Source organism: Anomalospiza imberbis, chromosome 11 (genome assembly GCF_031753505.1).
Source record: "Anomalospiza imberbis isolate Cuckoo-Finch-1a 21T00152 chromosome 11, ASM3175350v1, whole genome shotgun sequence".
Lineage (NCBI taxonomy): Eukaryota > Metazoa > Chordata > Aves > Passeriformes > Viduidae > Anomalospiza > Anomalospiza imberbis.
Window position 1 is genome coordinate 6,991,435 of NC_089691.1, and position 13,117 is coordinate 7,004,551.

A 13,117-nucleotide genomic window follows, 5' to 3' on the forward strand; every position below is an offset into this window, starting at 1 on the left:
GCTTCACTGTTTCTCTAGGCTGTGTTTAAAAAGCTCTCCCATCTCCAGCCCCAGGTACAGGCCCTGTTAGTTGTGGCTGTTTTGTCTTCAGGGGTGGTTCAGCCTTCCATCTGGTGATGAGGATTTACTGGAATGAACAAGAAGATGCAACAAGCGATCTTACTTCTGTCGAGTTCCCAAGAGAGTCATGAATTATACACAGAATAAACAAATAACCTGATATGTCTGTCATTATATCATAAAGGACTTTAATAATTCATGCAGCTTGCAAAATCCTTACTAAGACCTACCCTCTGTAACCTTATCTTTGCCATGGGGGATGGGATCTCTTCAGCCTCCACTCAGATTGCATCTGTAAAACAGGAGTCAGAGAGGAGGGAGGTTTTATCATAAAGCTTCATCTGTATAATGGGTTGCAAAGTGACATGCAAGAGTTATCAGCCATTGGGGTCTCAAGGGGTGCTGAAAATGACAAGTGGCTGTATTGGGTGAAATTTATGCAGGTAGTGTGCTCCATAAAACTGACACCTATTCACTTATTTATTAATTCATTGTGTTTCAAGTCTAGATTTGTGACAGGCTTTGAGATAAGGAGCCCAGTTCTAATCCTGCACGACGAGAGTGCAAATATGGTGCAAAGAAGCCATGGGCTGCTCTTGCTCCTGATGTGCATCAGCAAGTGTGCCATGGAAACAGAGCTCCCAGATGTAAACTGAGAGCAGAGTTTTCAAAAAAGCAGGGAGGCTAAGGCATTGTGTTAGCTTGGGCTCTGAAAAAAACAGTTATTTGTTTTGGGTAGGATACTGCTGGTGTCACCAGTGTTGCTCCAGTGCTGATAGCCATTGCCTGTGGCTTACTTTCTTTGTCATGGTCCTGAAGTTGGGTACTGGGTTCAAGGCTGGAAAGGCCGTTTGGAAAAAGGCTATCCTCTGCCCTGTGGTCTGCAAAAAATACCTGCTGTGCTTGCTTTGCTGTGTACCAGCAATGTACCAATGTACCAGCTCACACATTCAGTGGCTTCTTCCTCTGTCTGTGGGCAAATCATCTACCAACAGACTGAGATTTTCCTCAAATCTACTCCTAGGCTTTAAATTATTCACTGCATTATCCTTTGGCCTCCAGCTCCTTTGCATATCAAATACTCCAAATCAGCTTTTTGTAAAGTTTGAAATTCAAGATATTTTGATTGGACACGCAGCTCTCAAAGAATAGTTATCGTGGCTCTTTGTCATACTGGGAGGGCACTTCCAGTGGGGTCCTGCAGGGATCTGCCCTGGACCTGCTTTTATTCAATAGTTTCATTAATAACTTAAGCAATGGAATGGGAAATATGCTTATAAAATTTGCAGGCGACACTGAGCTAGGAGGGGTTGGATGTACTTTGAAAGGCATTACCAGAATTCAAAATGATCTAGAAAAATTGAACGGCAAGCTGGATATCAGCAAAATGAAATTCAGTGAAAACAAATGCAAAGTGCTGCACTTATGAGGGAGAAATGAAATGTACAAATACAGAATAAAGAACACCCGTCTGGGTAGCAGCGTGGCAAAAAAGATCTCAAGAGTTATTGTGGATCACTTTGAGTCAGCCAAGTGCTGTCATAGCAGAAGGGCACATTTATTCTTCAATGTTCAGTAGGTTCTTGGACAAGACTGGGGAGGTGATGTCTTCTTCCTCATACAGCACTGGGTTTGCCTTCTGTTAGAGTACCTGACCTCACTTTTTTGGCATGAGCCTTTGGAGATACAGGCACACTGTAGAGAATCCAGAGAAGGGCAACAAAAAGAAGGAATGTTTTAGAAAACAGTGCAAAATAGAGAAAGCTGTGAAAAGCTGAGTTTGCCTTTCTATTTCTTTTACTACTCTAAAGGATGCAACAGAATCATGATCTTCCAGTTCTTAGGAGCTGCTTGTAAGATTTTTTCAGTGTCAGCTGTAGGTGGGATATGTGGAAAGAGGAAATTGAGATTTAGGGTGAATAAAAAGGGAACTTTTGTACCATGTGCTGAAAAATGGAACTGGGAAGAGGTACTGTGGGGATCTTGGGTTCACCTTCAGCAGAGAATTTAAAGAACATATTAGAGGACACTTCATGCAGAGGGTTCAGGTATTTAGATGTCTTAGTGCAAGTTAGTGGTGGAAGAGGAGTTCCTGAAACCCCTGCCATCCTGCATATCTGTGACTGACTGAACAGCTACTGCCTGTTCTGTTCTCAGGTGGAGTTAGACCTCAAATGGGTAATGCTTCTGGTTTTTGTTTGACAAATCATATTTAAGGAATAATTTTCCTGTTGTCCTAAATGTCACTGGTGACATGTTGGTGGTTACTGTTGGTTTTCTCACAGATACCTACAAAATATTCATGCTCAAGAGCTGTTAATGAAACACAATTTTTTTGGTGTAATTTTCCCCATAGACTTATTTTCTCTTCACTCAGTATTATCTATGCTATGCCATAGATTGAGAAAACTCCACAGTTACCCTTTTTATTATATTTTAATACTTGATGGATGTAATACTGGGATCAAGATGGATCTGGTAGGGGGTTTAGCACTTGGGGATTTTTTTAGGTGCAGTTTTTTGCAAGACATACCCTGCTGTAAAAATTTGAAAAGATAAAGCAGAAGATAGGACACAGGAACAGACACAGAATGTTAGTGTTTGAATTGAGAAGAACAAAAAAAAAAGTCATGAAAGAGGTGAGTGTAGACAAACTACCCCTTTCATGTCTCTGAAAAGATTTTTCCTTAGGATATAGTTCTGATATTCATTTGTCCTGTCCTTCCTCTCTATAATAATGTCAAAGATGCTTTCTTATTACAGGGAAGACCAGATGGTAGAGGTGAGTAATGTATTGATAAATATTAAGAAAAGACTAGTCCAGAAGGCAATTTTTCCCACCCTTCCTTTATATAAACACCTGGGCACATACTTTAAATTAAAACACAGTCATAAAATGACAATGTGAGAAGCTTGATAATGTCTGGAAGCACGGTCAGTAAGTTATTTGGAAGGAAACAGGTGTTCTCTCTAAGTTTTATCTTCAGGGGAAAAATAAAAATGCAACTTGTTTTTCCTTGATGGGTAAATATTTGCTCACGTGGGTTTTTTGCAGCCTAGGTATGTAAGAGAGCTCGGAGGGGGCATATCCTGCACACACACATGTGCCCGTGTGTGCACTGACACATGCTATAATAGTTAAAGGATTAAGCATCTTGAAGGAATAAGCCAATTATAAGAAGTTCCTGCACAGCAAAAATTAGACAACACAGTAATTAATAACCTTATTAAATAGCAATATTTGGGCACTGAACCAAAGCCTATGAATCAGGGTGAAGCATTCTTGGCTGAACACACTGCGTGAAGTATAGACACTTGTTCAGAACTCACTCTGTGTAGAACCCAATAAGCTTTGGGGCAGTAGATCCACTTAGCAAGTAGTTCTTCCTCTTGTGCTTTTATTTTTCTGTGACTCTCTCTTATTTGTGGGGCCAGGAAGGCAGCAAAAGAAAAGGACCAATTCTCCTGTTTTGTTTTGTTTTTTTTTCCTAACATCCTCTTCTGTTCACAACCAAACAAGCACTCTCCTAAGGCTTCTTTTAAGGAAAAAATGTCCTCAAGCAGAAAACTAATTTTCATTCCTCTTGCTTCTCTTTTCACAGTGCTTTTGTGAGAAGTGCCTTGCAATGGGGCTTGTACTCATTAGTGGTTTGTGTAACTGCCTTGCCCACCCCTAGGTTAGCCATGAGGAGGTGTCACTGCAGCCCGTGAGGGGTCTGTCCCATGTACCCAGAGCCCCCAAGGGACAGAGTGACCTTGGGCTGAGCTGCTGTGGCATGTCCCTGGTGCTGGCCACAGGCTGGCAGTGCATGGCTTGGACTGGTGGTTTCTCTGTGAGTGTCTCCAGTTTCTATACAGAAGACCAGGACTCTCAGGCTGCCATCTGATGTGTGGATAAGTGTGGGAGGATGCGGGCCAAGCACAGCCTGTCTCCTGTCTTTCCAGGCAATTATCATTTTCTTCTGAAGCTACACAGCTGGAGCAGCAGTGTAGCCTCAGACATGTGCATGGAAGTCTCTGCAACTGCTTGGGTGACCTGAAGCATGGAACGTGCCCTAATCCTGAATAAGGGCTGCTGTGACCAGTGGCAAGGCACAGGTGCCCACTGAGCAGGAGAGGGACATGTGGGATGCTTTGCTTCTTGGCCCCAACTGCAACAACAGTGATTTGCCTCCTGGTGTTCTGCTTGACACAGTCAATCGTTTTGAATATCTGCTTATTTTTGAAAGCCTACTTTATATCATTGGTAAGAAAAATAAAATATGCAAATTATGTAATCAATTAACATTGTTGTAGTTTTCTTTGGAGAGGCAGTGATAAATGGTGTTGTGTTTTCAAAAATCAGTTAGCCACCCTTGCAAACGTTGCACTCGAGGCTTTAATATACACAGGTGAAGGAAACAGCCATTTTTTCAATACTAAAGATTTTTTATGGAGATCCTGAATGTATATATGACAGTTGTAGAGTTGTTGGGTTGGGAGGGTCCTATGGAGACTCCTCAGCAATGGGAGAGCCAGCTGAGACGGTGGGGATGAGTGAGATGTACTGGACATGTCACTGCCAAAGAGAGGCCAGGGGAAAGTGCCAGGCTCCTTCCATGCAGTTCTTGCAGGCACAGAGCTATTAAGTGCCATCACAAATTCTTGAGCTCCAAGGTTTTCTCCTGGCCCGTGTTTTCTCACTACAGTGGACACCAAAGTGGTGCTTGGTTTTAGGAGGTTTGTGCACATGGCTCGTAAAGGAGCCTGGTGCCTTTCCAAGAGCACCACCACAGCCATGCCAGTGGCTTCCCAGCCAGTGCATCAGCTGTGTTCTTTATGCTTTATTTGTAAATGACATTTCACAAGAGCAGCAGGGCACTCCTGGCAGCGTGTTTGAAGGAGTTATCGCTCCTCAAGCCCTGTAACGCACCTGAGGCGTGCAGTAATGGCCCAGGAATGCAATGCCTGCCATGTCTTATTGCTTACAGCTTCCATAGGAGACATGCTGCACACAGAAATCTCCATGTTCATCATGGGCTAGCAACTTCTTTGCCCTCTGCAGCCTTGCTACAGTCATAAAATTTTAAGTGCATTAGTTTATTTTTTTTTTTTAGTGGTAACTTTCAACCCAGTATATGACAACTGAGATGAAACCTCCAAATTTTGGGATGTGGCCCACTCTGCAGACTTCTGTCTTGGACATTACCAGGGTAGAGGGACATAGTTATGGATCAGACAAGAGTTCTGCCAGTGCTTTGATGTGGGTGAGGGATGTGCTGGGTAGAAAAAAAGAATTTTACTACCACTGGCAAAAGTTCTTGGATAGCCATACTACACCAAAAAAAAAAGAAGCTGCTTCTGCAAAGATTGAGGCTTTTTTTAAATCTAGAAACCTGGTGTCAGCTATGCCAAAATGCTGTCCTTTTTATTTGATAGTGTAATACGTGTATTTATTTATTTCTAATACTGATGTCACCAGGCTTAGCTGGACTCTTTGGGAAACTGTTGGTCTGTAAGACTGAGAGTCAGGTATCATAAGACTGCACAATTAAAGGGAACTGCAGCTTTTCTCATGAATGAAAAACCCAGTGACTTTTCTCTAAAATAGTAGTACTTCTTGGGGCGGAGGCAGGGGGTGGAATAAGTTAAAACAATTTTTTTAAACAAATCTGCTGACTAAATTTAAATTAATTGTAAATCCCAGCTCAACTCAGCGCTCGGTGTCTCTTTAGCATATGCCAACAGAGTAATATTGATGCCTCTGTCTTCCTCTCTAACTAATCCTTTCTGAAGGCTTGGCCATACGTGACATTTAAGTGGATAGGAGCAGTTGCTAATGTTGATGGATACAGCTCAAGATGGGAGGTAATTTTTCCTTGCTGTGGTGGTGTAGGTGTTCCTGGTGAGAGCTGACACAGGCAGGTGTCACTGAAATCGAGGATCTTGTACAGAGCTGGAAGTTAAGGAAAAGTGTCAGCTCCATAAGTGCTCGGTGGGGTTTCTCAGACCTGTGGCTGAATATGAGTGTATAATTGATTTTTTTCAGTTCACTGGACAAACTGGAGGAGGGGAAAAATAAATTCAGTTTTGGTTTTTCAAGGCTTTTTTTAAGTGATTGCCTTGTGTAAAAATAGATTTTTTTTTTTTTTTTTTTGGTGAAAATGCTTCAAAAGATTAGTGGGTAACTTTGATACTCAGGGTAACCCGAATATACCTTTGATAAAACGTTTGACTGGAAAGGGAAAAGAAACAAACACCCCCAACCCAACCTCCCCTCAGCTCTGTCTGTGACCTGGTACCTTCACACTGGCAGCCCCACTGAAGGCATTGCTCTCCCTCCTCTGGCAGAATAGGGGCTTTGCTGGTATCTTCACTCATTTCCTAGTTTCCCCTCCCCAGCCACGCTTCCAGGGGACAAGAGGCAGCGTTTCCTCTGCGGGAAGATGGGAAATAGCATAAGTTACCCTGGAAAACTGAGAAGGCTTGGCGTGCACAATTAAATCTTGTTTTCATCCACAGACTTGTATGTCATTGACTAGCATGAATTTTGCCTCAGTAACACACATCTATCTGCCAGCCCTTCCCTCTGTCCTGCTGGTTCCTCACCCCTGTAAAGTGATGCTTCAGCATTGCTCTGCCCCTCAGCTCAGGGCATCTTTCTGCTTTGATAACTCTACCCAGCTTTTGGGCTGTGCTGTGTAATTCCGTGCCCAGCTGAAAAATAGTAAGGTTTCTTTGCTGCTTGATCTCTGGGAGGGCTTGATCTCCATGGTTTGGGAGTTGTGGGGGAGTGTGTGTGGGCTGCCTGAGGATGTCTCTTTGCATGAAGAATGAAATTGTTAGGTGAACCTAGGAAAGTGCAACCTCCCCGAGCTGGTCTTCTCCCTCCCACCAGCACTTTCCCCTGGCTGCTGGCCTTACCTTCTACTCCTTCTGCTCCTTCCCTCCTTTTTGTGGCGTCCATTGAGAGAGAAATGTTAGTGTGAAAAAAGCACTGAAGACAGCGCTAAGTGGTGCAGAGGCAATTGAGTGTTGCTTTGCCAGGTCAGACAGATTTGACATTTGCCTGGGCAGCGGCTGAAGCTGGGAAATCTCATTAAAAGAAGGAGAATTATCAAGTTCTGTGGATTTAGAAGAGGGTTTATTCGTTGTTTTTAACTTGGTGTTATTTCTGTAGGCAGAAATCCGTGTGTATGGAAGGGTGTTGTGCCTGTTGGAAGGCCTGGCAGCTCCCTCTCCATGCAGGGCTCAGGACGAAGCGCGTGCCAGAGGCAGCTCCTGGCCCTTCCCTCTGCCCACTGTGGGCCTGGCAGAGCCGGTGCCTGGCACAGGTTGGGCTTTGCTGAAGGTGCAAAGCAGCTGAGCCCTTGGGCACTCACTGCTCTGTGCTTGGTTCCTGGCTGTGCCCAGGTCTCTCCCGTGGTGCTGCAGTGATAATCCATTGCTGCAGTAGGACAAGACACCTTTGGCCCTGCCATGGCTCAGGGTTTGCTCTCTGCCACAGAGCCCCGCTGAAGCAATAAGCTGTTTTCTGTACTCCACAGCACTTCGACCTTGTTAATCACTCTGGGCTTAAATAATTATCTACTGCAAATGTTTATATAAGGAGAAAATAAAGCCTCAAGCTTTGCAGTTTTTGTTGTACCTTTTTCTCCCCTCTTCTCTCTGTGGTGCCTTGTATATAAATTTTGAAGTCTTGAAGTTTATAACCTGCCCCAGCTGTAATTCTCAAAGCAGTGTGTTCCTGGTACTCTGCCGTGCCCTCGGTGCTGCAGAGAGAGAGCAGTGAACTTAGCTGAGGCACTGATTTCCTCCCTCTCTCTTCAGTCCCTTGCTCATCTACTCAGTGTCAGGGCTCTGACTCTTTCTCTCTCTTTCTCTCCCTTTCTCTTTCTCTCTTTCCCTCCATCTCTTGCAGTATGCAGTACTGGGCCAGGAGGCTGGAGCAGGAGATTGACGGAGTGATGAGGATATTTGGTGGAGTCCAGCAGCTCAGAAAGGTAAGCTGTCTTTCTTTTACCTGTGCTGCCTTTCTTGTGGCAATGAATGTTCTCATCTGCAGAAATCACCTGTGTGAACACTTGCACTCTCACCCTCTCAGCTCACTCCATGTGCAGTGTTATGGCTGGCTGTGCTTCTGGTTCCTGGGCAATCAGGTGCATTTATCAAGTGTGTGGGAGTCAGTGTGGTCTGTATCTGTCTGTCTCTGGGGCTGCATGTCACTGCTGTCTGAGCATGTACCTCTCGAGTTTTTCCTATATGACACACTAAAAAATAATAAATTCAACAAACCTTTCCTCCAGGGACTGAAGGTTGTGTTTTTTAAATTTAAACTTGTGTTGTCAAAGCAGGAAATGTTGAAAGGATAATGTTGCTAGCCATTGGAAGCTCCTTGTTTTTAAATATAATTGCAGGTAAAACTGTAGTTGTTGTTTGGCCACTGTTTCCAAGTGTCAGAAAACAAAATTCAGTTACTGAATTTTGCTGGCATCTGCCATCTGCATCCTGCACCAGGAGGTAGAGGCTGCAGAAGCCAGACCTGCTCTTCTCCTGGCAGCAATGCTCTCGGTTGGGTTAGGGCAGTTACAGAACAGCTTCATTGGGGTTTATTAGGTTTGGGATCAATGAACCTTTGAAACCTTCCCTGTATCCCTTTCCCTGTTAAGCCTGTTTCCCCATGCGCACACTCTGGTGCTGACTAGCTGATTTGAAATTGAGCAATTTGGAATAACAGTTATGGTGTTAATCTAAAGAAAATAGGCTTCTCTAGAGTGATAAATATGTTACCCCAGAAAAAAGCATGGGTGTATTTGTGTTTTCTGGTGACAGTGACATGTTCTTCTCAGATGCCAATACTTTATGGGACTCCTACTGTCTGTCTTGCACTAGTAGCTATATTGGCTTAAACAGAACAGCTGATATTTTATAGTATTGGTTGTAATCCATTGTCTAAACACAGAGGTCACACTATTTTCTTTTAAATGCATTTTGAAATGAGTTTGCCTGAAGGCTTCTGAACTCTTCATGGTTCATCCATTCATTTGTGTTCATATTTGAGCTCTAGAATGGTGTATCTGGGCTTGGTGTGCATTCCTTTTAACTGAACTTTAGGTGGATTGATATAAACTTCATGTGCAGCATGAAAAGCATATACACCCACCTGGGTTTCAACAAATATTTCTAAATAGAGCCATGCATTTGTGCAATGCAGTTTTGCATGTTGGCAGGGTCTTAGAGCTGGGGATGTTTTCCAGGCAATACAATGGTGCAGCAGCCAGCATTCTCTTCCGCAGAGCACAATCATAAAAAACAAAAGGATTGATACTACATTTTTGTACGTGTCCTCTCTTACATTTATTCTTATTAGCTTTGATTTTACTCCTTTGCATGTTAAATAGGTATATCATGTAATTTTTTTAATGCCATAATTAAAGAGAAATTACACCTCCAATTTGCTAGCACTTGACTCCTATTGGCCAGTCAGTCAATTACAGGTAAGAGAGCTTCCCACTTTTCCTGTTTAATTCTTCTGGTAGAACATAATGCAGTACTTCAATGGATTAATACTGGATACACTGACTACAGAGGGATTGAAGGGGTTTTTTGAAATCTGTTTTGGAATCTTCTTGTGAAGGGAGGAAGCTAATTATTGTATCTAGTAAATGCATAAACCAGCTGAAGCCAAGAAATGAGCTACTGAAAATTCCACTGTGCAGCTGTTTGAACACCAGAAAGGACTGCTGGAGGCTGTCTGCTGATCTCTAGGGGAGAACTTGGGATGTGGAGTTCAGGTTTGATTCGTAGATGCAATATCAAGTGGATGATACTTAAGAAGCACGTCACTTGCTAGTGCACACTAGCACAGCTTCACTGATGGAAAATGGCATGGAGTGCTTCACCCTGAAGAACTCAGAGCTGTACCTGCAGGGAGTCCTGACCCACCAGCTGCACACAGGTTCATTGGGGTTACAGTATGGGAGCTGTCTAATGTCATAAAGTGGCACCGTAACCTACTTGGAGACATAGATTAAAAAAGTTAAACTTAGAAAAAGTTTACTTCCACATTCTCCTGCAACCACGCTCAAAATTTAGAAGGTGAGCAGGCACAGGGGGAAGGAAGAGCCCCTGAGGAGCTGTGGGAGCTGAAACATGGTATAGCCAGAAGCTAATTCCACCCACTGGGATTTCACAGGAAGGTTCATCATTAAGCAAGAATACACCTTGCAGGGTAGGAAGAATAAGCAAAAATGAAGCAAGTAGAACCTGTTTTTTGCTAAAAGTTGCTGATGCACTTTGGGCTTGCCATGTTGGCCTGGGACATGTCTGCAGAGGGGATTTCTGGTTCACTGTGCATAGTGGTATTAGAAAAGTGCTCCAGAGGGGGGAAACAGTGCTCCAGTGTCACCAAAGACAGAACTGGTCCTTCTGAACATGGTGGGGTCTATTGTGAGTTGGTGGGTTCCACTGCCAGCTCTCATGGGACTATGAAGCACTGGAGGTGGGTCCATGCCAGAAATGGGTCTTCCCTTTCCAGACCTGACTACCAAAGTGACAGACCAAATAATAATAAAAAATAACCTCCTCTGAGATTGGCCAGGTTTACTTACAAATCTTTTTTTCTTGGGTTGCTGTGAAAGGATGAAGACCCGTTCTTTGGTTATTGCCTGATATCATAACTGTTATGGCATATGAGGCATGAATTTTATTGTCAGAAATATGGTGTCCAGGAACATAACGGTGCTGAATATTTTATCTTCCTGGAGCACTGCCCATACCAGAAAGAAGTTTTAACTCTTCAATCATTTCCTTGAGCTGGAGTGCTAAAAGTTCAATGCCCCTGCTTCCTTCCTGTCCTTCCAAGTGGACAGGCAATTCCCTGGGGAGATTTTCCAAGCTTGTAACATGCAGATGCTCCTTTGTACAAGGGGTCCATTCTGGAGCAATTGCAGGAGGGTGAGAAGCTCTGAGATGTAAAGGGGAGTCATGCCAAGGTCTCTTCTTTCAGCTGTGAGGTATCGCCTCACTTCTCTCCTGATGTGCAGACCCTGAAAACACTGAAGTGCAGATGTCCCCATTAGACAAACAGACTGGCTGTGGTGGGCCACCCATATGACAGAACACTGTGGGCTTGGAGCTGTATGGAGGACCATGGCCTTGCTCAGATGATTCTCTGCCTGGTGAAGTCAGTGTTCAGCCCTCAGGGTGCCTGTGGTGCAGCATCCTTTGGCTGGCTGGTTCCTCCAGGCATGCCTCAAAACAAATCCCAGCACTTGGATAAGGGCATGTTGCTTTGCCTCCGTATCCTTGCCTCCCTCGCAGCTCACCAGAGATAACTGAGAGCACAAATCATTGCTAATTTAGCTCTGACTGGCACGATGATATGTGGGACCCTATAATGCTGGCTGAATAGATTGACATTCTTAAAATAATTATTTCTAGAATAAGGAATATTATACTAAAAATACAACTCTCTGATTTCCAGGTATTTTTTCTGTTAATGACTTCTTTGTGGCTACAATGGACTCTTCACTTTGCAGAACAAAAAAATACTTTGTTTTGACATTTCGTGCTACACCATACTACATTTCTCTTTCTCCTAGTTTTTTGGCACAAGTAAAAGTTACTGACTTTAGTCAAAAATGAATTAATATTTTGTCTTTCCAGCCTAGATGCTGCAAAACCTGCTCCAGGGTAGACTGTACTCAAGAGATTTCCCATGCTGGTGCAGCCCTGTCCCAGCCTCCCAGTGACCTGCTGTGCTGGCACTCGTGGCAGGACCGATGACAGCAGGGGCTGTGTGTGCTGCTGGGTTTTGTGCCTCACTGGGCAGCTCCCCTGGATGTTGTGTTAAAACTCCTTTGCTGGCTAGCTGGGCTGAGGCTCAAATCTGCCCTGGCTTGTTACCTAAATTGTGTTTGATCCTGTGTCTCCTGAGGTGAGCAGCGAGCTGGTCAGAACATCCCCTCCCCCTCCTCTAGTACCAGGTATCCCTGGCTGCCTCCGGTGGCCTTGTTTCCTCACTGGCAGCTACTGAGGAAGCCAAAGCCTTTCAAATGAGAGGGGGAAGAGCTAAGAGATGTAAATGCTGATCCCCCTTTCCTGCTCTGACTTGCCTTCTCTCTTCCCTCTGGTTGTCTCCTGAGGACTGCTTCCATAGTGGGATAGAACTGTCTCCTGGAGGTGCTGTACCCTGCAACAGACAGGCTGCAGCAGAGGCAGGGTGGGCAGCAGAGCTGGACCTGAGCTGCACCTGCTTCTCCTCTCCAGCCTGTCAAGCTGGTTTTGTACCCTCTTCCCTTTCCTCTGGGCAGCCAAGGGAAGTTAAGGTCTGGGTCTGCCTTGCTGGTGTATGACTGGAAGATAAGGATTCTGCTGACCTTGGTGATGAGGAACCACTCAGGGTGGGATGTGGGGAACAGCCTGCTGGCTGAGCTGGGCAGGCAGGGAGCCTCTGTGCTTGGTCCTCAGCATGTGTGACTGCACAGAAAGGAGGATGGGCCCAGGGGAAAGGGACACTCATGCTGTGCCCTTTGGGATGCAGCCCCACAAGGACTTAGCTGGTTGTGGCACAGCAGAAGTGGCTCAGCTTGGTCCTTGTCATCAATATCTGGTTTTACTTCAGTGGATTTTCGTCTCTGTCTTCTGTTCTTGCTTGTTATCTTGTACTTTGTTTTGATAGTTTGGCATCTTTGCCTGGCAGAAGTGCTGCTGTTCATTGCTCTGGGTTTTTCTGACAGGGAAGGACTCTGCTGGCCAGGGCTTGTGGCAGAGTGACCAGGATGTGTGCAGGTGTCCCCACCTTTGTCTGCCTCATCCTGCCTGTCCCTTCTGCTCAGTGCTGCTTCTCTGATATATCCCCTCTTGTTTTTAAAGCATGGCCATGCTTTAGTTCAGGCAGCTGCAGGTGAGGAACTGTGATTGAGCTGTGCACAGACAAGAAGTTGAATTTAAAAAAAACTAGTATACTGTCAGAATTTTGCCTTGGGTCTGAAGAGCTGAAGTGGCATCTGCCTTGTGTAGTGCTGCAGTCACTAGCACTCCTCCTGTGACGGGGTCTCTGCAGTACCGAGTGTTT

The 13,117-nt window shown here is 44.6% G+C and overlaps 1 protein-coding gene across 2 annotated transcripts in view; it reads left to right on the forward strand.

The window, feature by feature from the left end:
- CACNA2D2 (calcium voltage-gated channel auxiliary subunit alpha2delta 2) overlaps positions 1-13,117 on the forward strand; it is a 210,598-nt gene that overhangs the window by 14,104 nt on the left and 183,377 nt on the right. For both annotated transcript variants that reach the window (XM_068201629.1, XM_068201630.1), the window contains exon 2: positions 7,961-8,042. In XM_068201629.1, the coding sequence (XP_068057730.1) occupies positions 7,961-8,042 (82 nt within the window). The remainder of the gene's footprint in view (positions 1-7,960; positions 8,043-13,117) is intronic.